The sequence below is a fragment of the Echeneis naucrates genome, chromosome 4, assembly GCF_900963305.1.
Source record: "Echeneis naucrates chromosome 4, fEcheNa1.1, whole genome shotgun sequence".
NCBI lineage: Eukaryota > Metazoa > Chordata > Actinopteri > Carangiformes > Echeneidae > Echeneis > Echeneis naucrates.
The window spans coordinates 190,660-212,996 of NC_042514.1; the positions used below are offsets into that span (position 1 = coordinate 190,660).

The 22,337-nt window shown below is 46.9% G+C and overlaps 1 protein-coding gene across 2 annotated transcripts; it reads right to left on the reverse strand.

Moving 5' to 3' along the window:
* Positions 1-175: 175 nt before the first annotated feature.
* arid3a (AT-rich interactive domain 3A) lies at positions 176-21,583 on the reverse strand. 2 transcript variants are annotated; one of them, XM_029499403.1, is made up of 9 exons: positions 21,428-21,583; positions 14,300-14,966; positions 13,939-14,221; positions 8,521-8,593; positions 7,640-7,823; positions 7,322-7,567; positions 6,897-7,187; positions 3,978-4,067; positions 176-3,813 (listed from the first exon to the last, which is right to left on the reverse strand). In XM_029499403.1, exons 2-9 carry the CDS (start codon positions 14,620-14,622, stop codon positions 3,675-3,677), a joined length of 1,629 nt encoding a protein of 542 aa, XP_029355263.1. In that variant the 5' UTR covers positions 14,623-14,966; positions 21,428-21,583; the 3' UTR covers positions 176-3,674. The 2 variants fall into 2 exon arrangements, with proteins under 2 accessions (XP_029355263.1, XP_029355262.1); XM_029499402.1 differs by having other exon boundaries at positions 6,897-7,184; positions 7,320-7,567.
* Positions 21,584-22,337: the final 754 nt, after the last annotated feature.

The following is a 22,337-nucleotide window of genomic DNA, read 5'->3' on the forward strand; positions in this document are numbered from 1 at the left end:
TGTTATTACACGTTTTTGATCATTATGGCCTCAGTGTGACTTGCGTTAACATCAATAATAAAAGACTGATGTGGGACTTTCAGACACTAGAACATGACTATGAAGATCATTTTAATGAAACCGTGAACATTACCAGGTTTGATAACTTGTAAAAAACATTTGAAACACTGCTGACATTTAAGAAAGATTATATTTTATTAGTTTCAGGATTCAAAATAAAAGTATTCACACAAACACATATTGAGTAAATAGATAAGAGTCGCTCTTCACCTGTCAAAAAAAAAAAAAAAAAAAAAAAAAGAAGGGGTCGGGGGGGGTTCATCAAAAATGTAATCATTTATAGAAAAAGGAGGATTAAGCACACATGGACAGAACAGACTGAAGTCAGTACTGATTCTGTTCAGTACTTGTTGTAGTACTGGTAGTATTTAGCTGGAGTGGAGCTTCCTGTTGTTGGGGCCCAAAAACCTGAAGTGGAGGGGGTGATCCTTTCTGTCACCAACCAGGGTGGAACGTTTACAGGTTTAGAACTGTCACATCTCAGAAATATTCTGGGGTGCTGGCACCCAGGCCCCTATGAAGCCCCCACCCTGTAACCGAGGCCCTCAATAGGTTAAATGCATCAAAATGGAGGCAGAGGTAGATTTTCCTGAGCAAGTTAAAGACAAGAGACAAAACCTTGTTTCAGTTCTGACATTTAGATGCATGTGAAACCTCCGCACACACATCACATGCTTCCCTAAAGTAATCACATATCATCATCATCACTATATCAATAAATCTGTCTACATGTAATCTCTGCGTGCAGGGTCTCTACAGCAAATCCAAAAAAGGCAAAGAGCCAAACACAAACAAGAGAAACGTGATATAATCCAGAGTCCCAATAAACCAAAAGAAGAATCTAAGTCATGAATCTTAGAGATACGGGTCATTTCACAGAAGGCATCTTGTTATTCTCTCCTCCTTTTTCTTCTCCAGAGTCCACCTGAGGAGGGTCAGCACTGAGTCCAGGCTGAGCCGTGGACCAGCCTGGATGTGAGCTGAGTCCGGCTGGTCCCTTTCTGAGCTCCAGCTCAGTGGGGAGTGAAAGCAGCAACATTTTCAGACCCAACACCTGAGGATGGTGAGTGGGGGTGGGAGGGAAGGTGTGACCTGTACAACAGCACCTGAACGCACCACAATAACAAACCAAGCGGAGCTTGTAACTGCATGAACAACAACAATAATGTGACTGATTCTAAACTAACAACCAAAGCTCATTGATTATTCAGCAATTGATTTATTTCAATAATCCTTCATTAATTAACGATCATGATCTGAAATCATTTGGAGGAAAACTTACTGTTTTACTGATTGTCTGTGGTTTTAAAATATCTTTCAAGTCAAACTCTACTAAACCAGTATGTACATTCTCCAGGATTCTCCAGGGTGAAGCACATGAAGCTATGAACATGTGCGAAAACAGGTCAAAATGCTAACCCTAACCCTAACCCTAACTGTGATAGAGCTGCAGCTCCACTGATCAGATGTAATGTCTCTCAGACTTGATCAATAGTTTGCCAATAAACATGGATGGAGGGGGGTCAAAAGGTCACAGGGTCAAATCTAAAGAGACTGTGTTGACATTCTTTACATTGATTGATTGTACCCCCCCGTCTGATTGTCAGCATCACCACCTCCGGTGACATTGTGACTTGTTCAGGTTTAAGTCTTTGATCAGGGAATTGAACCTTCCACCTCTGCTGCTCAGAGACACAAACACCATGGAGAAAAATCATCATCATCACCGTTGTCGTCGATGTCATTGTCTCTGGACACTATAAAGCTTCAAACCAATAAGAAGTTTGCTTTTCTCTTTGTGTCCTGTAGGTGGCAGGACAATGCTGGTTCACTTGCTTTGGATTGAAGAGGAGCCAACAGGTCAGATTCAGACCCCTGCCACTTCCCTGAACTGTCACCATGGAAACATTGGTTCATCCAGTGACTTCCTGTTTCTTTCTGATTTTAAAAATGAAATGATAAAGATCTAGTTTCATAGTTTTATTTTGTAGGAGAAGAACAGCAATTTTTTCCTGCTGGACTTAAAGCATCATGTTTGTGTTTCTGAACCAAACTACGTCTCGCTCCATGAACCGGGATCCAGGCCTGTGGCCTTAAGGCTTCACACACAAAACCTGATTAACTTCCTACTATCAGTAGGAACGAGGCAACTGGTTGGGGGGGATGGGGTCAAAGTTCAAATAGCTCAGTGATTGATCCGTTTCAGCAGCTGATGAGGACACGTCTGATCAACCTGCTCTTCATCAGCCGCTCTCAGACTGGTCCTCATACAGCTCCAGGTAAGAAGCACTTGGATCTGAAGTCGCAGCAACACAAAATATATAAGACAACAGAACGTTGAATCGACGTTCAAAACAATATGAACCAAAATATCTTATCTCCAAACCTCCGATTGTCCCTGTGGGCGTCATCACGATGACACACTCACAGTTTTCCTGTTTCCTGTTTCTACAAATACATGTAAGCATCTGACTTTAAGATGATCACGCCACGAAAAGGCTGAGTCATAAAAAAGACAACATGGGTCTTTCTGCAGAAAAGGGGAAGCAGAGAATTGTTGGAAATGGTACAAAGCAACAAGACACCTGAACACAGAGGAAGTCCAGCGTGTCAAGGCGCAGCAGTGTGAACAGTGAGCCGGCGTCACACCTGCGGTTGCCATACATATGAAGTGAACTGGCCTCATGTCAACCGACAGGTGATGTTTCAATAGCGATGGCTGCAGCTCAGCCACGTAGCTTTTCAGCTAACAAGCTAAACCACTGTAAGTCTGGGAGCATCAATAATAATAATAAAAATAATAAAAACCAATAATGGATCAATGCATCAATAAGTGGATCCCTGATTCCTGAGGTCCAGACGTTCGACTGATGATGTGTAACTGGTACACAACGGGAGTGAAAACCTGCCCTGACTCACAACACGTGAATAAGTTTCCAAGGTTTTACACCAAATGAGGTCACAGTGGTACGTGGTTATACGCCCTGAAGAAACAACATATACCTTTAAAGCTTTTCTGATTCAAAATAGATTATATTCATATTTTCTTTTTGATATAATTCTAAATATATAGATTTGTTTCCTGCAGTGAAAGTTGTTAAAGATTAAAATGATAAACACAACAGAGAATAAAAATAATGAAAACGACACTGAGAACTTAGAATAAAATTAAAAAACCCTAAGGGATGAAAACTTGCTGTCAGTCAGTAGCTGTGTGTGTGTGTGTGTGTGTGTGTGTGTGTGTGTGTGTAAACAGTGCATTACCCTTCCTAGTTCTGGCCACCTCCTTTGTTCTGTACATTTGTGTAGAAATAAATAATGCACGTGCTGTGCAGACGTCTTTGTGTAGCATATACTGGCTCTCAGTTATGATATTGTTTTTTACAGAATTATTTTGGCGACAAAGAACAGAGAGGTGAGTTTATGAGAGAAAACCTGAGATAGTGTACTTCAAGTGTTCAACTTCCTGTCCGCGTCACGGTTCTTCTCTTTTTGGCATCAGTGATGAAGGAAATGAGGTTGGTTTTTGGCTTCTCGTAGCGTGGTCATTGAAAAAGAGAAAATAAAATAGAAAAGGAAGAAGGTAACGGCTGTGGGTTTGTTAAGACATTGTGTTACTGGAGGTTGAGGTTGAGGTAGGTGTGTTCTCCTGCTGCAGAGCGCCGGGATGAATGCCGCTCACCGAGCTTGAGACAGTCATCCCAGGCGTTCCAGATGAGGCTGACCCCGCCGCTGCCTGGGCAAACAGAACACCTGGACAGGAAGTGACAAGAGGGACACAGGGCAGTTAACAGAAGGTCAACTTTCAAATCTAACTTACAAGAGCAGTTCAACTTTTATTTTTTTTGACAGTTGGAGGAAATGAGCTGAGCACAAAGACAGAGACATCTTCTCATGGTGATGGCGGCACTGCTCACCGGTGTACATCACGCCGTTCAGCTCCAGCGACATACTGATGCTGCTGCTGCTGCTGGTGGTGAGATTCAGGGCCGAGTCCTGTCTGCCGTCTGTCAGAGGGAAACTCTGTTAATTCTCTTTCTGTTCCTGTTCATTTCTCAGTGATCCAGACCAGGAAAGGTTCTTATTGTTTGTGTGAATTAGAAAAGTCAGCTATCGGTTACGGACCACCCCCACAGACTAAACAGGTCAATAAACTCTGCTGCTGCAGGTGACTTCCTCCCTGCTCGTCTGTGGTTTGTGTAACAGCAGAGTGTCACTGACAGTCAGAAAACATGAAGTACTGAAACTGAATAAAACTCTAATCTGCTGATGACTAAGATGAAACCGCACAGAAACGATGTTCTATCTGATTCTGACATTCATTGTCATCATCAGCCCAGATGACGATCTAACCTGTTTCCTACTTTCTGTTACTAACCAAGACAAACCAACTGAATAACTTAATTGAAGACATTTTTAACTGCTTAATTAACAGGAAGTGTCTCTTCTTCCATCAGCTGATTGGTCCAGTCCGATCTCAAACTGACTTTAGTGATAAACTGATGAGCCGAGTTAGTCCAGAACTTGGGTCAGTCTGACTCCGACTGGAGCTCTGTTGCTTTCCTTCTGTGTGTTTATCCATCCATTCTCATCAATGGACAAAAACAATGAGCAGAACTCCAGAGGGCTGAACTATGAAGGAAGCTCAACAGAACCAGGCTTTCTTTGGGTGAGCTTGCTCCACAAAGCCAAAGCTCCAACCAGAGATAACGAGTATCTCGACGGTGGTTATCAACTTGATTCATCGGCCCAGGCTTTCCTCAGCAGGCTCTGTGCACATTCACATAAAAATGGGCCTTTAGGCGTCATTTGACGTCATTTCTGCAGAAAAATTGTCTAATTACGTGCCGCATATTTCAGCCAAGAGAAGCAGATTATGATAATGGAGAGCTAAGAAGAGTTCAGACCGATAAGAACAGCTAAAAACAACACTGTTTCTACAAACAAGGCATGAGAGGGAGCCTGACTAAAATATTCTGATTGTGTAAGTTAATACAGCCGATATAATATATATTACGTATTATCATATGACTTTAATTCCCTCGCTGACATTGTCTCACAATGAAGGATACATGGAAATCACTTAGATTAGGGCCAAATCAAAGTGAGATTTATTTGATTTGTCTTATTTGTGATGAAGTTTAAGCAATTTTCTAATTGGTGTTCTATTAGTTGTAGTGCCAGCAGGGCAAAACTGGACCAAGCACAAAAATATAATCCAAAGTGGTATTTGCTGTATTTGCTGTCCATTTATCCCTCTTTTAGTGGCTTGTGGATGATACACTACGTAACATATTAAGTGTTAATATTATTTTAAGCAAACAAGAAGAAAAATGAGAGGAGAAAGACTGGAGGGGCCGCCTCAGCAGATTACACGGCCTCAGAGGAGCTGGATCATGGAGGGGATACAAGCAGGTATTCAGTCAGACCCTGGAGCTGGCAGCTCCCAGCAGCTGTTCTTTGTTCAAGGGATGTATAAGTGCTTTGGTGGTAAAATACTACATGCATATTTATTGTTTCTCAGATGAGAAAAGTCTATTTTACAGCTGAGGGACACACATTAGTGTTGCTCAGGCTGCCAGCACACACCTTTGCTGGCCCCCAAACATAGGTAACTGTCAAAGTTGTCATGTACTTTTACATGAACAGCTCAATGTCCTATTAATACAGTTTGGAGCAGACAATATGAGGGCCCTCTATAGAAGGAATCTAGAGCTGGATAATCAGAAAAAAGAGCTGGAAATCAAGAAACTTAGACTTGAGATTGAGCAACTGGAGTATGAGAGTAAGGTACTGCATTAAATGGTACTTTAAAATATTTTGTTAAACATGATTGACATTTTATACTCATGACTTTTCCTTTTCCAGAACTTTAATAAATAATAAAACATATCCTGAGATTGGTGTTTTTTTTATTGGGTGAAAAACTGCTACTGATGGTAGCATGCTGTAAATGCATGGTTTTGTTTGGTCCCATTACTTCTACATGGTTCAACAAGATTACATATGTAACTTATTCCCTCAGGTGAGAATCTGTACTGCTCAGAGAGAATATCATCCAAAAACACTAACAGATCACTCCAGTCCAGAAAAGCTCTCTCCCTCCGAAGAGCTCATAAATTCACTGGCTCTTCCAGAAACACTGAGCTCATGTTCGGGGAGGATGATCGGTGAAGTCAGCGCTTTTTATAGCCAACTTCAAGCCGCAAGTCAGAACAAAAACTGGACCAGACCAGGTTATGTTCGCAGCATCAGTTACCATGGTGATACAGACAGCCTCAACGAGAGCTGCCTTCGTGACACAGAAAAGTCTGATTTTAGGCTCAACATAGCTCGATAAGGCACTAATCTCACTTTGTAGTTCACCCGTCTGATCAGATAAAGATAGAAATATCAGATCAGCTGTAGAACAACCCAAACTCATAAGAGGAACTTTTCTTTGGTTATTCTGCTTTACACAGTTTTTATCAGGAAAATAAGGAAACATTCAGAGTGTTTTTAGTGAGTTCTTGTTTTCTTTTCTTTTTTTCTATTATTTTTATAGCCATGTTTTCTGAACATATACATACAAGCCCCACAAAACAAAAGAAAACCAATACCCAAACCCAACCCAAGGACACACACACACACAGTGAGTTTATGTTTCCTGATTAAAGAGAACTGTCTGAACTGATAAGACAGAATCAAATGAGTCTGAACACGAGGAGATATTCATTAAAAAAATGAATATTAGAATATACTAAATGTGGTTTAAAAGGATTCAATAATTCCTGGTTTTCTCAGTTCTGTAGATTTTATAAATATCAGAGGTCAAAGATCAAATTACCCCCCAGTACCTTGGTTGTTGATGCGGATGTTCATGGGAATCTGGGCTGTCATGGCGAGCAGGTTGTGTTGTAGCGCTCTCTGTAGCAATCGATGGTGTTCTTCTGCCGGCAGTGCCATCTTCTTCTCGGGGGGCTCGCCAGCCTCCAGTTTGTCCCTCAGTTGTTCCAGAGCCGCCACCTGAGCTGCCATCGCTGCCTGAGCTGCTGCTGCCTGCACTGCAGCCACCGAATGTCCCGCCAAGGTCCCCGCCGGCAGACGGGCCACGGCCACTCCTGGAAGGGGTTGGCCTCCTTCTTCTTCATAGCACACAAAGGGGGGGGGCAGAGTATAATGTGAGGTATAACTGACCTCCTTCCCTGAGGGAGCAGATGGTCTGAGATGGACTGGATGTTACTGACATGACACTGGGGTCCCTCCCATGCCCAACAAACCTTTTTTGACCTTCTGGATGGGGGTCAGTGAGGCCCCGTTGGTGCCCACCGTCAGGCCCACGTTGGGTGTGGGAAGCTTTGGCGAGGACAACATGGTGGGGGTCCCGTTAGGTGAGTAGGTGAAGAGTGAGCTGCCGAAACTCTGGCGCCGCCCCTCCCTCCGGTTACTGTCGATGGCGGCCTGCAGCTCGTTGGGATTACTCAGTCCCCTCTTGTCACATTCATATGGATACAGATACTTCATGTACCTAGGGGGGTGGCAGACACAGCTCAGTCCCCGTGGGGTGGCACACTATGCATGTGTGTGTGTGTGCACTGACTGTGTGCGCAGGGTGAAGGCTGCACTGGTGATTGAGGTAGGAAGGTTGAGTCCTTTGGTGATTTCCCTCCACAGCTTTTTGTTGATGACCTCCACCAGCCCCCCCTTCTCCGTCACCAGCCTGTACAGCATGTACAGATCCAGAACCTGCTTGGCCATGATGGGGATACGGTTCACTGGCGTTCCTGGGACCACACACACACAGTGAGGAGGGTTAAAGTGAACTTTAAACCACTAGAACCAGTAAATACCGAATCTTGAACTGGTCCATGACGTTAATGAGTGACGACTGAATCCAGACACTTTGATGCCACCTGATCAGTACTCGGAACATTAATTAAATCTCATCAGCCAATTCTAAAATATGAGTTTTACCTCCAACTGATCAGCAATCAGTCAATGACCAGCAAAACATAAATAATCAAAATTAAAATCTGGTCATTTTCACGTGAGTTGATGTTTTAATAAAGTGTGCCTCAACATTGTGATGTTTTGTCAACACCACACACACACACACACAGTCTGACTGTAGTACTGATATGAACACAGGATGGTTCATCCTCTGAAACACTGTGAATGTGTTCTGACTGAACAATCTCCAGACAAATGAAGCATCACTCTGCAGTTACCAGCTTCCTGCAGGGGAGAGCCCTCAGCTGCTCACTGATTGGCTGGCCCGCCAGCATCCACTGTCAACGACAGGGCTGCTGCTGGACTGAGGACTGGTTTGTGACTGTGTGTGTCCCAGACATTGATACTCGTTCCTTTTGGTTACAGCCTGAGAACAACATAACCATAAAGCAATCACTTCTGAAGAGAATCAAGGCCCTGTCTCCAGCCTAGCCCCACCCCCAGTGAAAGATGACAGACACACACTCTCACCTCTCTTCTGCATGAAGCTGAAGAGGTCATCTAGGAACTCCTTCCTCTTTGGGTCTCCATCCAGTTCATAGAGCTGCGGGGAAGGGGAGGAAGAGCAGGGGGAGGAGGAGGAAGAGTCAGCTATCACACATTTTGGAATGAAAACCTTGATGCTGGTGACCATGACAACCAACGTCACAGCATCAACAGTGTCAGACAGTGTACCAATCAGACAGACAGACTATGAGAATTTATCAAATAGAACAGCTTCTGATCTCTGTGTGTGTGTATGTGTCTCTTTGTGCGTCTTTCTGTGTGTCCTTCTGAGTTGCCTTCACATGTCATTATGGTGGGGGGGTGGCACACCAGCGACCGTAGAGCTGGACTGGGGGCTGGTGGTGATGGGGGGAGGGGGCTAATATACAGGCCTGCTGGAGGCAAAGGGGGTAGTTTTAATTACAGGATGCATGAAGTGCCCTGCCATAAATCTTGGAAATTACCCAAATTCCCTCCCCCTCAGCAGCTGATGATGTAACGTGGTTGGGGGGTTGTGGAGGATTCCCACCCCCATCACACACATTACGCTTACTTTCCTCTACTTCCCCTGTTTCACTTCCTCTTTATGTCCTTATACCCCCCCAACACACACACAGTCAGTATCAGCTGGGTGGGGCTCGTATAGGTTTTCCTGTCCTCAGAGTGTTTTCTGTCATAGGCCCCCCCGGATTAAAGCTCAGACAGACAAACAGAAAAAGAGACAGAGACTCGTAACCATGGTAACCATGTTATAAATTCCAGACCCCCAAAGACTGAACCAGGACAAGTAACCCCCCCAAAGTGTGTCAGCAAATAATTTCAAAACTGAAACATTTATATGGTAAATAATCAGTAACCAGGGAACAGACGCTGTGGTGTGTCGGGGAGGGGGGGACAACTCCACCATTAATGCAAATGTTAGAATGGGAGGTGTAACATTACACAAAACACAGACTGCAACTGAAAACCAAAACTGAGAGCAGGGCGTTGCCAGCATGTTCCCTTATACCTGTCAATCACCTAGATCACCTACACCCACACACACACACACACACACACACACACACACACACACACACACACACACACACACACACACACACACACACACACACACACACACACACACACACACACACACACACTCTCTCTCACATCTGACCTCATAGCCAAAATAACTGACTAAGCACCATGAAGACTTAATGATACAGATTCTTTTCCCATGAAATAGAATAAATTCTTAAGTGATACAGGATGTTCACAGTCAGGCTGAACTGCCCCCCCCCACAGGTCTCTGCTATTGAATCAAACCAAACCAGCAGATAAAGTTTGATCATTGTCTGATGAGCGCTGGCATGAAGCCGGAGGTATTTATTCAGCGCCAGTGCAGATGGCGAGATAAAGAGCTCGTCTGGGGCCAAGATGGAGGCAGAGATAGAGCAGGCGACCGTAACACTGTGGTCCGACGCCGGCTGTCCATCAGCGTGCTGATGGGCGGAGCCAGGAGTTTAATAGAGACATATCTGGCCGTTCCAGCCTCATGCATGGAGATATCCAGATGTCGTGGCGTCGTGTCTGATCTGCCCGATCAATAGATGGACGAGCGTTTGACCTCTAGTGACCCTGCGCTCTGCACAGAGCTTCTGACATCAGCAGAGAGGTCTGAAAACGTCCTGTTTGTACACGAAGAGGAACAGGCGTCCCCAAGCAGGATGAATCTGAACAAATCTCACAGGAACATTCGTTTTAAGGTTTTGAGTGACTGAATGATTTTTTTAAAGCTCAACTCGTCTTCATCACTTCCCTTAAATATCAAAATGAGACTGTTTTTAATTTACTGACAAAAACAAATTGTATTCTATGACTGTGTCAACGTCTTTTATCTTATCTAATTTTTACCAGAACAAACTTAACCTTGGCAATAATATTACTGATGCTCCAGCACAGATCTGGTCTGCTCCTGCTCTGACATCTGGACACACCTGAAGTCTTCATCTCTTCCTCCTGGTGTCACTTGTATGTCAGACTCCCTGAGTGTCTGTGAACGCAGCCTGTTGTATCTTCACAGACACACAACTACAAAGGGTGACTATTATGACAGACAGCAGTGAAGTGTTTGTGTGGGTCAAAAGCTCGAACAATCTTTTATGAGCCGAGTGCTGTTTTGTATGAAGCCAGAGGAAGAACAGGACGAGGACCCAGAGCAGCATCACTGGGAGAAAGACAGACACACAAAGGGATGGAGACCTTGTAGACAGGGAGCTACAGAATCTTTGCCTGTTTGACCTGAGTCTTAATTGATTCTTTCAACTCGCTTCCTTTTCATCTCAAGGCAAAAGATGAAAAGATTCCTTTCATTCTGTATTCAATTTGTTAGGAACAGCTGACAAATAGTTTGTGTTCTGAATGACAGAAAAGGCCTCTTTCTGTAACACAACACAACAACAAACTCTGCAGAAAAATGACCAACACCTGAATAAAGAGGCTCTCTGAGCCTGTTGTGAGGTTCAAGGCTGAAGTGAAGACACAGGACGGGTGTCCTTCAGGGGTTGTGATGGAGACATGTGACCTTGAAGGATAAAGGACACTGAGCTTCTCACTTTCTGCATCACAACGTCGACAGAAGAACCAATGAAGAAGAGTGAGCCTCAGTCTTCACAGCCATGCAGGAGCTGCACAATGCGATCGCTGTACTGCCTGAGGGCGGGGCTCTTCTACACCCCCCAACAGAAACTGTCCTGCTCTTCAGTCATTGCATGGACATGAAACCAACAATGAAACTGATGAATCCAGACCAGATTATGATGATGATGACTTCACTTCAGTGTGTTTTCAGTCAGTGTCAGTGCCCCCCCCCATTATCAGGCAGCTGCATCAGCACAAACCTGATAGACAAGTGTCACTTCCTATTGGCTCTGACTCCAGCTACACTTCCTGCCGTCACTAACAGCCCCCCACCCTGTGTGTGTGTGTGAGCAGCTTAAAGTTTAATGCCCCCCCCCATCATGGTGAGTGCCATGAATTTTTAAAGACGCCTCCGCTTTACTGTCCATCTGGGCTCCATCTGCCCAGCTGCTAGAGTCCAACACTTCAAAGGCCTGGACCAGGTCCAGTCATGAGACCAGTGACCTGGACTCAGTGGCCAGTCATGGTCCAGGTCCAGCTTCAGAAACATCAGGATCTGAGACATAAATGTATTTAAGAACAGGAGACTTTAATCAGCGGTGATTCATTTACACTAAAAAGGGGTGTGAACGTTTTCTAGAAGTAAAATACCAGCTTGTGATATCGATATGGATATTTTTAGGGGCAGATGAAAATGGGGGGGCACAGAGGGTATGGAGGAGGCTGCTATCACTGAAATAACTCTTGAAATGACACCTCAGCAAATCAGTTTGAATTACAGAATATGTGATATGTGTGTGTTTGATAGCAGGACCTTTATTTAATGCTGCTGCGCTCTGATAGGATGCTGCTGGCAAGGACGCCACCGCTTTGATTAATTCAACCACAGAATAATCACACTGATCCTGCAGAGTGGTTGGGGTGGGGGATGGCACACTGAGCCTCAGTGTGCTGCACTGGACTGTAGTGGACTGTAGTGGACTGTAGTGGACTGTAGAGGACTGTAGAGGACTGTGCTGGACTGTAGTGGACTGTAGTGGACTGTAGTGGACTGTAGAGGACTGTAGTGGACTGTAGAGGACTGTAGAGGACTGTGCTGGACTGTAGTGGACTGTAGTGGACTGTAGTGGACTGTGCTGGACTGTAGAGGACTGTAGTGGACTGTAGAGGACTGTAGTGGACTGTAGAGGACTGTAGTGGACTGTAGTGGACTGTAGTGGACTGTAGTGGACTGTAGAGGACTGTAGAGGACTGTAGTGGACTGTAGTGGACTCTGGCTACGGCTCTTCTGTGCTCTTGCTGGGTTCATGAGACAGAAAAGGGCAGTTTTCAGTTTGGCCAAACTCCAGCTGTTGCAGACTGATAGAGGCCCAGGAGGTTTCTGCTGAGGGTCTGGGCTCCTGGTGGCCACATTATCACCCTCCCCCAGGCACATTCCAGCCGCCCCCACCCACCTGCCCAAAATAAACTCAACAGCCTTAACCCCTTCCTGCCCCCAGAGTCAACACACAGAGCCTGGACCACGTGTCTTACTGGATTCACCGTCTTTTTCACAAGGACATCTTCATGTAGACAAACTTAAAATTTGATGAATTATATGGAAGTGAAGCTGATGAGGATGAGTCTCGCATGTGCATATTCGTGTTCATGTGCGCGTGCGTGTGTTCGTGGGTGTGTGTGTGTCAGCGGGGGGGTAAACTGGGGGCCCCTGAGAGCCTGAGCCTGGTTGGCTCCTCTGATGTCAGTTTGTTCAGGGAACTTGTTAATTCTCTGGATGGTATCAGGTCCATCTGACTCTAACTGCTGTGCTTGACTCCATAATGAAAATTTTACAATGACTGCAGCTCAAAGGAAATTAACAGTTTGCCCTGAAAATAGACTGAAAAGTGTTTCTGCAGCTTTAACAAGCGTCTCTGTTTCTGAGCAGCAGAAACCACTAACAACAGGGTGAGCGGCAGGAGAAGAAGCCAAGGCCGCAGAGAAAATATAAATTAAGACTGAATCACTGACTCTGATTTACAAGAGGGGGGAATTATCAAGGTAGAGACTGCTTATCAAAGTGTCGGCCATTTTCTCATGACTCACTGCAGACAGAGGGATTAGAGTCTCAGGCCGCAGCTGCAATTATGACTGATCACTGTAATCATCCGAGAGAAGAAATAGTCCTGAGGACGACCTGGTTCAGACGCTACAACGTATGAATAGGTCAGAGGTCACAGCCTGTGTCTCTACATTGAAACACAAGAGACTTTCGAAGGACAATGTCGACCCCCTGTAACCACCAATAAGGTTCAGAGTGGGAGGAGCCTCTGATTGTAGGCGTCACACAGGTTTTAATCACCCTGGATTGGGCAACACTATCTCAACAGCCAAGGTGCTGGCTGCTATGATTATATAACGGTCACTGCAGCAGATTCATGACTGCTGACATGTGATGATAAATGTCCTGCTTTCCTACCTGACATGAGAAAACCACCAACTGCTCCGAGTCAGTCAGCCCATCACACAGACCTGGAGAGCTAGAGGGGGGCTCATGACGGACTCTGAGGGACAACGATGGAGATTTAACCAACAACTGCTTTCTCTTCCTCTCTGCTCAGTTTGTCATTTTGACATGTTGAGAAATATCTGAGTCTGTGTTTACAATAAACACCTGCATTACGGCATGACACCCCCCCCCGGGCCCCGCAGCTGGTGATGATGACCAAGACAGGGACTGACCCCTGACCCCCCAGCAAAAGAGGTCATCTCCACATGATGGTCCATGGAGGATCCTACCTGTCTGAACTGCTCCTCGTACGTCCAGTCCCCGTGGTCCTGCCCCCCTGCGTGGCTGTGCGTGGCGTGTGGAGGCAGAATAGCAACGCGAGGCTCCTGGTCGACGCTGGGGCGGGCCTTCAGCAGCTGGGAATGAGGGTGGAGCTGGCGATGGGGCAGTAGGAAGATACCTTTCCCAGGGGTGACGGCGTCATGTTCCGTTGGAAGACCTTCCTCTGCCAGGTCGTCATCATAGTCTTCCTCCATCTCGCCCTCAAAGTCGTCCTCGTCCCATTTCTGTTTGCTGTGAATCAGACAGTTACACGGTTTAGATCAATCACCGCCGTCCAAGGAGGTCGAGGTGAAGATGCTCAGTACTTACATCTGCTCCTCCTCATCCGAGCCCATCATGTCCTTGTATTGCTCCTCCTCTTCTTCATTGTCGTCATCATCGTCACCTTCCTCCTCGCCACCGCTGCTGCGTTCTGACATGGGGCTGTCTGACACCCTCCGCAGGCCGGCTGCCGCGGCACGCATGGCAGCAAGCGCCGCCATCTGGGCCTGCTCGGCCTCGGGGGCAGGGCTGCCCATGGACTCATCCCCCCCTGCTGTGCGGCCCTGGGCGGCCTGCTGCAGCTGCTGCTCCATCAGCAGCTTGGCCCTTTGCTGCCTGTGCAGGTTCTCCATGACGGCCTGCAGCTTCATCTCCAGGGAAGCAGGCACCGCGGTCGATGGCCTTCCTTCCCCTCCCTCCCCCACTGAAGGAGCAGCAGTTGGGGCTGGTTGGAGGACGATGGTCAGTCCTTCTGTCCAGTTGGGGGTGGGGATGGGGGTGGGAGGGAGGTGGGGAGGTAATCTGTAGCCGCGCTTGTGACAGAGCAGCAAACAGCTGCAGGTCTGCGGTTATGTGGAAGTGTCCCTGAGGAGGATGATGAGGAGGAAGGGGGGAGTCGGGCAGAGATCATACAGTCAGTCGCTGGACTTCTCGTAATGGTTTTTCCAGCAGTTTGGTGGGAGGGAGGGCAGCGTCTCTGACAGGTTATAAAGACCTGAAGGAGGAGAGAAGATGTTGGATTGTCAGATTGCCACTTCCTGCTATTTCTTACAACTTCCTGGTCTCTTCTCGTCTAAACTGTCAAACAAGTTTCCTTTAAGACGACTCAACTTTGCCCTCAGTGACATCTGCAGTTGACAGCGCATCTCTGTTGTATTGTGTTGTGTGTTTCATTGGTCTGTTACACACCCAGGTTTTATTCATTTGCATTTCAGATGTGAACTAAGAAACAGATGAAACTGCAAGACATTAACTAACGTTACCATTCATTTTAACTGACAGGTGAAGACAGACAGACAGAGACAGACAGGCAGAGACACAGACAGGTGAGCAGTGTCAGGTGATCCCTAGGAGCGGATGGGGGGCTCAGACCCAGACTTGGGGTCCTGGTCCTGCCGGTGGTGCTCAGTCTGACAGGATGTTGATTTGTCTGAAGCAGGAGGTTCAGCTGATGCGAGGAGCTTCAGTCACCCGAGACTGAGGGAAACTTGAGCTGGACATGACAACTGACGGATCCTCAACACCGTTCATCACATTCTGCTCATGAAGCCACAACTGGAGCTGCAGCTGTCAGGGTGGTGAACAGACCCAGTATGAGCAGCCCCCCCAGAGAGACTCACTCTGGACAGACGCTGCAGTTCATAGTATTGGTCGACGGCAGTGAGTTCACGTGTGTGTTGGCGTCACAGACAGAAGTAACTTCCTGTCAAAGAGGAAGCAGAAGTGGTCGCTCTGTTTCAATCCTCTGCTCACCAGCATCATGACTTCCTCTGTGTTCGATGGTGAAAACCGTGTTGCACCACCTCTCACATTGCCCCCACTTCCCCTAACCAGGACGAACGTTCTGTCACAGTGACAGCCTCGTCTGATCAGCTGATCTTGCCCTCACTCAGACACACAGCAGATTGACCCAAAAAATACACAAGTCCGGCCCACCCGGAGTCCAGGTCCAGGTTTAGAGACAGTCCTGTTGAGACTGGCAGGAAACAACACCTGTGCATTGTGTAATTTCCTTACACGAACACTGCGGCACAGAAAGAGCGACAGTCTGACAGGAAGTTACTTGTGTGTCCGGGGAGAGAACAGGTTTCATGGTCTGTCTGGCCCCCAACCCCCTCCCTCTGTGTTGAAACCAAGTTACAGAAACCAACTTGCTTCATGGGTTTACTCCATCACATCACCAGTAACATGAACCACATCAATGTAAATAGGTTGAAAGTTCTCCAATGTTCTCCAAACTAAAAGGTGCTGGACCTAAACATGTTTCCTCCTCCTGTTGTATCTCCTGAGACTTTTCTACGCTTCAATCTGAGTTTTTATATGTCAGACTCCTCACACATAAACACACACTCTACTGTTGCACAACATGTCACAATCTCTCAAAGTGCACAGCTGACAGTAAGGGGCTCAGGGCTCATTTAACACCCTAATTGGCTGAAGGGGGGGCCGGGTGCTGTGATAGGTGGGGGGTGGGGGCAGAAAACGGCTGAATGAAAGATGAAGCAGAATGATGAGAGCTAATGGGTTAATCCTCTTTGTTAAAGACTGAACGCTCTGAGCAAACAGGATGAGCGATAAGAGCAAGCTCAGGGTCTAACTCCACAGAGATAAAGAGCGAGCCGCTCACAGACAGACCAGTTCATGGCGGACAGTCTGTTAATGTGTTCCAGAAACATCAACGCCGTCCGACGCCACAAAGACCAACAACTTCATCAACATTTGACTCACGGCAGGTTTTCACCAGAGCAGAGATGCCTCAGTCCCTTCATGACATCAAACCAGCAGCTGCTCTGATCCACCGGCTGAAGTGTGAGACTGAAACTGGCTATTTAAATGAGTCTCAGTCTGTTCTGCCTGACTGCAGCAGGTTTAGGTTCAGGGCTGATGTGGATCAGTGTGGGTGGTTCTGCTTCTGATTCTTTATCGTCCTGACGCTGCACCTGCTTCTGGGACAGTTTATCAGTTTGTCTTCAGCAGTAGAGCTGAGGCTTGTGGTTGTATTGTGTCATCGCTCTGTTGTTGTCGTGTGGATCAGTACATTCTCTGCTGTGAAGCTGGTCTGTACTGATTTTATCAACTCACATTCCTGGACTGAGATCTACACTCCAGCTCAGCATCCATCTTAACCCAGCCCTGGAGCCTTGGTTGTAAAAAGACTGCGCTGAAGTCTATGGGTAAATGTCCCTCCTCAGTAAACATTTTCCTGATGAGTTTATGGTCTCAGTCTGAAATACAACTAGATGTTCTTTTTTTTTTTTTTTTTTAAATGAAGCTCCAACAAACCAGAGGGGAGGGGTGAGGGGATTGGGCTACTGGGTAACTGACAGACTATACCACCCAATCAGGACAGAGTTCCACTTTCTGCTCCACCTCAAGACAGAAGAACTTTTTGTTATTTACTCAACTGTTTCACATCCATTTGAAACAGCAGAAATCAAACTGCTCCATTTTCAGAGTTATATAAGAGCCGGGAAGAAACTGAGGTCGCTCTGTTTGCTCCACACAAAGAAATTATTTGTTTCAGTAAACAGCTCACAACTAAAGTCTGGCGACGGGTGGGGGGGGGGGGGGGGTCTTCTTCTAACAGTCAGCCAACCAATAAATCTACACAGCAAACAACGGATCGAGAGGTAAATGTTAGAGATTAGAGCTCAGAGTGTCTCATGCCAAGCACAGTGACACCGAACACCAGAGGAATTCAAACTGCAACGTATCGCCATGTCCAGGACCATTAAAACCAGATTCACACCAGAGTCTGGGCGGGCAGCATTTAGTCCGACAAGTTTCCTGACAGCTTCCTCTCACCATGTGAACAGATTTAGAGAGTAAGTGAAGGCAACAGCTGAGTGGCTTCATGATCACAACAACAAGTTGGTCAGTAGAGCTGCTCTTCATTACACTCGAGCGCTCACATTCCTTGCACTATTACCTCTCAGGGCAATAACACAGGCTCCATTGAGCTGCACTGCTCCAACAACACCATCATTGAGGAAGTGTCGCTCAGGCTGGTCACGCACTTTCCACTAACTTCTCCCTGCGAGCTGCAGCAGCGGCATGCTGCCAAATCTGATTATCTGCAGCCACGCACTCCCTCACTGGGCACGCCGCTAAACCTGCCTGTGGTCATCGCTACGGCAACGGGACACACACACAGGACACATTTCAGTCACTTAGCACATCAATACAAACCTAAAGAACATGAGAACAACAGAGACAGAAACAGTGAACATGAGCTGCAGAACCAGCAGGCAGGTCAAATACCTGAGAGAGCCTTCAGGGAGGATCCAGGAAGCTGCGTGTCACTGCCTGTATCTGTGGGTCTGGGGGGTGTTCCTTGAATGACATGAACATCCCAAACCTGATTAACTGGTTGGATTTTATGGTGACTGAGCTCATGTCGCTGCATTGTGATCTGGAACAATCAGGTCTTTGTCTGTGTAGGTGATGGACCAGTGGACATGGTTGTTCAGGGATCAACCCTCCTCTGAATGTGGGTCACGGTGTCGTGGTGAAATGTTCTGCCTCATCAAAGCTGCTCATAAGGGTTGTGAATCTTCAGCCAGGATTTCATTCAACTGGCTCTGAGTTTCTGTGGCAGCAGACACTAACATGAAACACAACTGTTCAGGTTTTATGGACATGACTCCTCGGTGAGCCGGTTTCCAGGCAGACTGTACCAGGACAAATCAGACCAGCCGCCTTCAGTCCTGCTCTGTTGCGTCACCAATAGCATGCTGGGATTCCCCCGTGGCTCTGGCCCAAGCTCTGAGGTAACTTCTCTGTTTTTTTTCCTGCATTTTTTGGCAGGATAACAGAGTTGAGAACACGTGCTGCTCAGGCCTCTCAGAAATGTAGCTTTTGGCACAGGAACAGCTGACAGGCAGCCAAGCTGCCACTTCCCTCTTCTGTGACGGCGGCCAAGCTCGTGGCGTTTAACACACTGAAGCTTTCACAGCCATCCAGCTCAGACTGATATTTACAGGTGGTTATTACTCAAACAGTCAGTGACACAATGGAGGCTGGGCCGCACCCTGAAGCCTCCAGGGAGAAGTGAGTGTAGTGACAACACAGCCGCCTTTACAGCCCTGCAGGATTATAGCAGGAGAAGAACACAAACAGACAGCAGACCCGTTTTTCTTGTCTGAGCGTGCTTGTTATTAATTCTAATTCTTTCAGCGGTGACTGCTGGAGACTGCCACTCACTCAGCTGTGATGAGTAGAACAGCCACTTTGCATGTTTCCCCTCACTGCATCCAAATGATGTTCAAATACCTTCAGGCTGAGAGCAAATGTCTGCTGACAGGAAGCGCCGTCGTAACAGCCCTTTCTCACACACACACACACACACACACACACACACACACACACACACACACACACTCCGACAGGCCAAGGGTGGACTCACAAACAGCAGAACTGCAGATCAGAACAGGACTGACCCTCAGATGTCCAGTTCAGTACAAATCACAGATCCAGAGGGATGACAGGAAGTCAACAACACCAACAATGCAGACAACCAATCAGAGATGAGACCTGTGACCCTGAGCTGCACATTCATGAAATAAAATTTTTTATAATCACAATGTGATAAAAATCTAACTCGTGACATGACTGTTGAACATCACAACCTTCAGCTGGTTCTGCAGACACTCAGTCCAGAGATCAGACTCAACGGACCAACAGACATCACGTCCTCACTTCATATTTAGTTTTGAAGGTTCTTCTGGGTTTTAGAGGCTCATTTCCATCAGCTGTAGCAGACAAATGACTTCAGAGAACTATGGCAGGTGTTAAGGCCCCAATAAAGTTTAATAACCAGAGAACGTCATGTTACATCAGCACAGACACCGGCATCATGTAAACCAGCTCTGCTTATTGAAGCCGGTCTATGTTATGCAAGTAAAGACCAGGACTTGATCGCCAGCCATACTTTTCTAATCCACGATGGGCCAATTACAGAGTCAACCCCCCCCTCCTTACAGCAGCGCCTCTCTCCTGGTGTCGGTCCCAGGAAAACACAGCAGACTGGTCCACTCAGATTAGGTCGGTTTATAGACCAGCCTGTAAAATGATTGGAGGCTGCCGGGGCAACAAGGGCCTGAAATCTGCCCTAAGAATTTCAAAGCTTCATAATCAGATGGAGAAGCTGCAGGTGGGAAGTTCCTCAACACCATGTCTCACTTTCCATGTGACTACCAACTACAGCTTATCAGGTCAGAGCTTGCGGTCTCACTCAGTGTCAGAATCAGAATCAGAATCTGGACCAGTATCAGGAGCTGACTCTTCCAGTCCATGGACTCTTTCTGTCCTCACTCAGATTTTGCGACAGTTTCAAAATGTCATTTCCTCATCGACTTGTTAATTCAAGTTTCTTCATGTTGAGGACGTTTCCCAACTCCCTCACATCTCAGAGACTAATGCGGACCAACCAGTCACACTCTTTATATCGGATCTACTTCTTCACGTCACTTTCTGGATGAGAAGGAAAAGCCACTTGAACCCAGAGTTTTCAGGAAGGGTACGGTCATTAAGCCAGAGGACTAAAGGCTTTAAAATCCCTCCAGCTTCCTGCCCCCTCCCCCACCCTGGGTGAGAAACTACAACATAAACCGCAGACCAAATGCCAGTCAGTTTGTGTTGTGGCTGTGAGGTTTGTCAGCTCGGAGCTCAGAGTTTATCCTTTAATGTCTGATGATGTCACATGGAGGATTTTCCCAGCAGCCCTCTGTGGCACTGAGGATGCCTTGCTGAGCCGCTGCCCCACGGCGGACTCACCTCAATGCCAACAGACATTCATCCTCCTGCACACCTAATTCATCCAGTTAAAATATCATAAAGTCTCTGTGTTTGTTGAGTATGAAGGAAAATGACCAACAATCATCATCAGTATTTTGATTTCTTCTCAAACTAAAAAACTGATTCAGAAACAGATTAAATTGGGACTTGTTACATCACAGCTGCATTTTACAGAATTTATTATTGTGATGGTTTTAAGAATAATTTCAAACGTCAGGAAAGAGAAGCTTGTCCTGTCCAGGGTGTCGGTGTCTCACCTGTCCAGGTGGACAGTGTCCGGTAGGACCGACGGTCCCTTTAACACAAACAGCCCGTAACTGCCCCGTTAACGATGCACAGGGATGTTTGTTCAAGTCCGTTTGAATTCAACGACAACAGACACACAACCAAATAAGCTCCCAGAGGAATAAACAAGTAAACACCGGTATCCTCGGCTCGGTTTGAGAAAGGAAATAGTCCCTCTGTATCGGCGGAAGGACCTAACTGACATACGGCAGCCGAGTACCTCCGCCGTGATCAGTATCGATCCGAGCCGATCCGGATCGATCTGACCTGCAACTCCAGGCCGGGAGGGGCCTCCTCTGGCTCGGCGACAGGGCCAGCAGCTCCCGCTGCTTCCGTTCATTCGTCCGGAAACAAAGTGAGGAGAAACCGACTCACCGTCTCGGCTTCCGTTCGCTCGTGTGTTCGCTCCGTGAAACCGGAAGCAGCATTCCCGGTTTCCCGGTCAGGGTGGAGTCTCCCGGTGAACCGGCGGCCCGCGTGTGGATCAGCTGCCGGGGAAGAGACTCTGAGAGGCCGCCTGAGAGCCGAGCTGCGGCCGCTGGAGGCGGCCCCGGGGGGCGGGGCGGCTCGGGTCTGCCTCCTGATTGGCTCAAATCAGCGACCAGATGCAAATTCCAAAGCTGTGAATCAGCAGCCCCCCCCCCCCGACCACGCCCCCCAAAAAACGTCATTTTTCTGTGTCTGTCACTGAAATAAACAACCAACAAACACTTCATCTCTCTGACGTCATCAAACCCGTGTCGTCATACTCCATATTTTATGAATCAATTTTTCATACTTCGGTATTCAGCCGCATGTTTCTCTATTTACTGCGTTTATCGTCACGATTCCTCCGCCGCAGAAAGTAGTCCACTCCAATAAAGCTTTTTATTATTTATCATTTTTTAAAGCCGAAGTCTGAATCAAACTGTTTCAGTGTCTTGAAGCGTCATTCATGATAGTTTCTTCTGACAGCAGAGAATCAGCCTCTTCAGCTGACTAACAGAAATCAGCCATTTAATTTTCAGATTAATTTTCTGGGGTCACACGGGGGGGACATGAAGGACACAGGTCAGGTCTGGTTCACAAGGACCAGATCATCTGCTATAATCTGACCATTCTCACTAAAACAGAAAACGTGTTGAGCCTCAGCTCCTCTAGGAAATGGTGTCATCTGTTCCCAGAATTCATAGGGAGCTGGCGGCGGCAGCTGCCCTTGCAAATAAAGCTCCAGATATTTAGAAGAGAAACTGGATCCTGTCTGAGGGAATAGGAGACGTGTGGACATGTCTCAGTGGCGATGAAA

Excerpts from the sequence above, each read along its gene's own strand:
- arid3a (XM_029499402.1), bottom strand. The coding sequence starts at position 14,622 with ATGAAGCTGCAGGCCGTCATGGAGAACCTGCACAGGCAGCAAAGGGCC. Across the intron at positions 8,594-13,938 it reads ACGAGGAGCAGTTCAGACAG|CTCTATGAACTGGATGGAGA; the intron begins GTAGGATCCTCC and ends CCTTCCCCGCAG. Across the intron at positions 4,068-6,896 it reads CATCCGCATCAACAACCAAG|ACGGCAGACAGGACTCGGCC; the intron begins GTACTGGGGGGT and ends TCCCTCTGACAG.